The sequence below is a fragment of the Cornus florida genome, unplaced genomic scaffold (assembly GCF_030987335.1).
Source record: "Cornus florida cultivar Cherokee Brave unplaced genomic scaffold, ASM3098733v1 CherokeeBrave_3.0.0_Hap2_Chr02, whole genome shotgun sequence".
NCBI classification, from domain to species: Eukaryota; Viridiplantae; Streptophyta; class Magnoliopsida; order Cornales; family Cornaceae; genus Cornus; species Cornus florida.
The window spans coordinates 109,483,975-109,485,341 of NW_026775572.1; the positions used below are offsets into that span (position 1 = coordinate 109,483,975).

The window sequence follows — 1,367 nt, forward strand, 5'->3', positions numbered from 1 at the left end:
CATATATGTTCTGTTGTGGCAACGAGGATTTTTATCCTCGGTTGTCTGGTATATACTTAATTGATACATGCAAAGAAATGAATGAGATATATGTCAAATTTAATTTCTCATACATGTGAAAATGTTATTTATTTGATTGGTGATACATGCGAAAATGTTTTGTATTTGAGCTGTTGAGATGGAACATACTTGGGATGTAGAAGTATTTGTTAATTCAATATTTTGTGCATATGTGAGAAAATGTTTTGTATTTGAGGCGTTCACATGGAAGGTAAAGTAAATAATATTCAAGACACAACAAACGGACGAAATGTTCCTGTTATAGAACCGGAAATGATTAAATGGAAACCAAGGTATAAAATGGAGTTTGATAGTGAGGAAGAGGCATATGTTTTTTACAATGCATATGGTGGTCGAATAGGTTTTAGCATCCGGAAGGAGTATGGCAATAAAGTTAATGGAAGAATTACATCAAGGGCGTTAGTTTGTAGCAAGGAAGGTGTGAAGGGGATTGACAAACGTGATGTATTTAGAAAGACTTCCCAGGCTGAAACACGAACCAATTGCGGTGCACAAATGGTTCTTAGGTATGACAAGAGAAAGGCAAAGTACGTAGTTTCTAAATTTGTAGAAAGTCAAAACCATCCATTTATAATTGCTGAATGCAGCCATATGATGCCGTCCCAGCGACGAATTTCCTCAGTCCAAGCCATTGATGTTGAGTTGGCTTCGGATTCAGGAGTTCTAGCTTGTAATGCACATGAGTTGATGGGAAGACAATCTGGTGGCAAAGAATTCGTTGGGTACTTGAAAGTGGAACTTAAAATTTATCTAAGGATGCGAAGACAAAAGGAGCTTGTTTATGTGGAGGCGGCATGACTTGTGGATTATTTTGAGACACATGCTTGTGAAGATCCTTCGTTCTTCTATTCCTTGCAACCGGATACTGAGCAAATAATTACGAACATATTCTGGTTAGATTGTAGAATGATCATTGATTATGGCTATTTTGCAGATGTTGTCAGTTTCGACATAACGCACAAAGTGGTACATAGCAACAGACCAATTGCAATTTTCTTGGGTATCAATCATCACCGGGAGATTGCTGTGTTTGAAGCAGCCTTAATGTATAATGAGACAGCGGATTCGTTTGTGTGGTTATTTGAAACTTTCTTGAAAGCGATGGGCGGAAAAGCGCCAAAGACGATTATTACGAATCAAGACGCTGCAATGGAGAAGGCATTAAAGCAGGTGAATAACTTTCATGCATCTCCATTCCTGTTACTTGGTATGCTGAAATAATTGTATTATTTCAGTGGTATTTTTTGGATTTGCAATATTGCAACACGGGTATTAAGTTAATTAAT

The 1,367-nt window shown here is 37.2% G+C and overlaps 1 protein-coding gene across 1 annotated transcript; it reads left to right on the forward strand.

The window, feature by feature from the left end:
* Positions 1–360: 360 nt before the first annotated feature.
* Positions 361–879, forward strand: LOC132296593 (protein FAR1-RELATED SEQUENCE 5-like). The gene has a single exon (XM_059794779.1). The coding sequence runs from the start codon at positions 361–363 to the stop codon at positions 877–879; it is 519 nt and encodes a 172-aa protein (XP_059650762.1).
* The last annotated feature ends 488 nt before the right edge of the window (positions 880–1,367 follow it).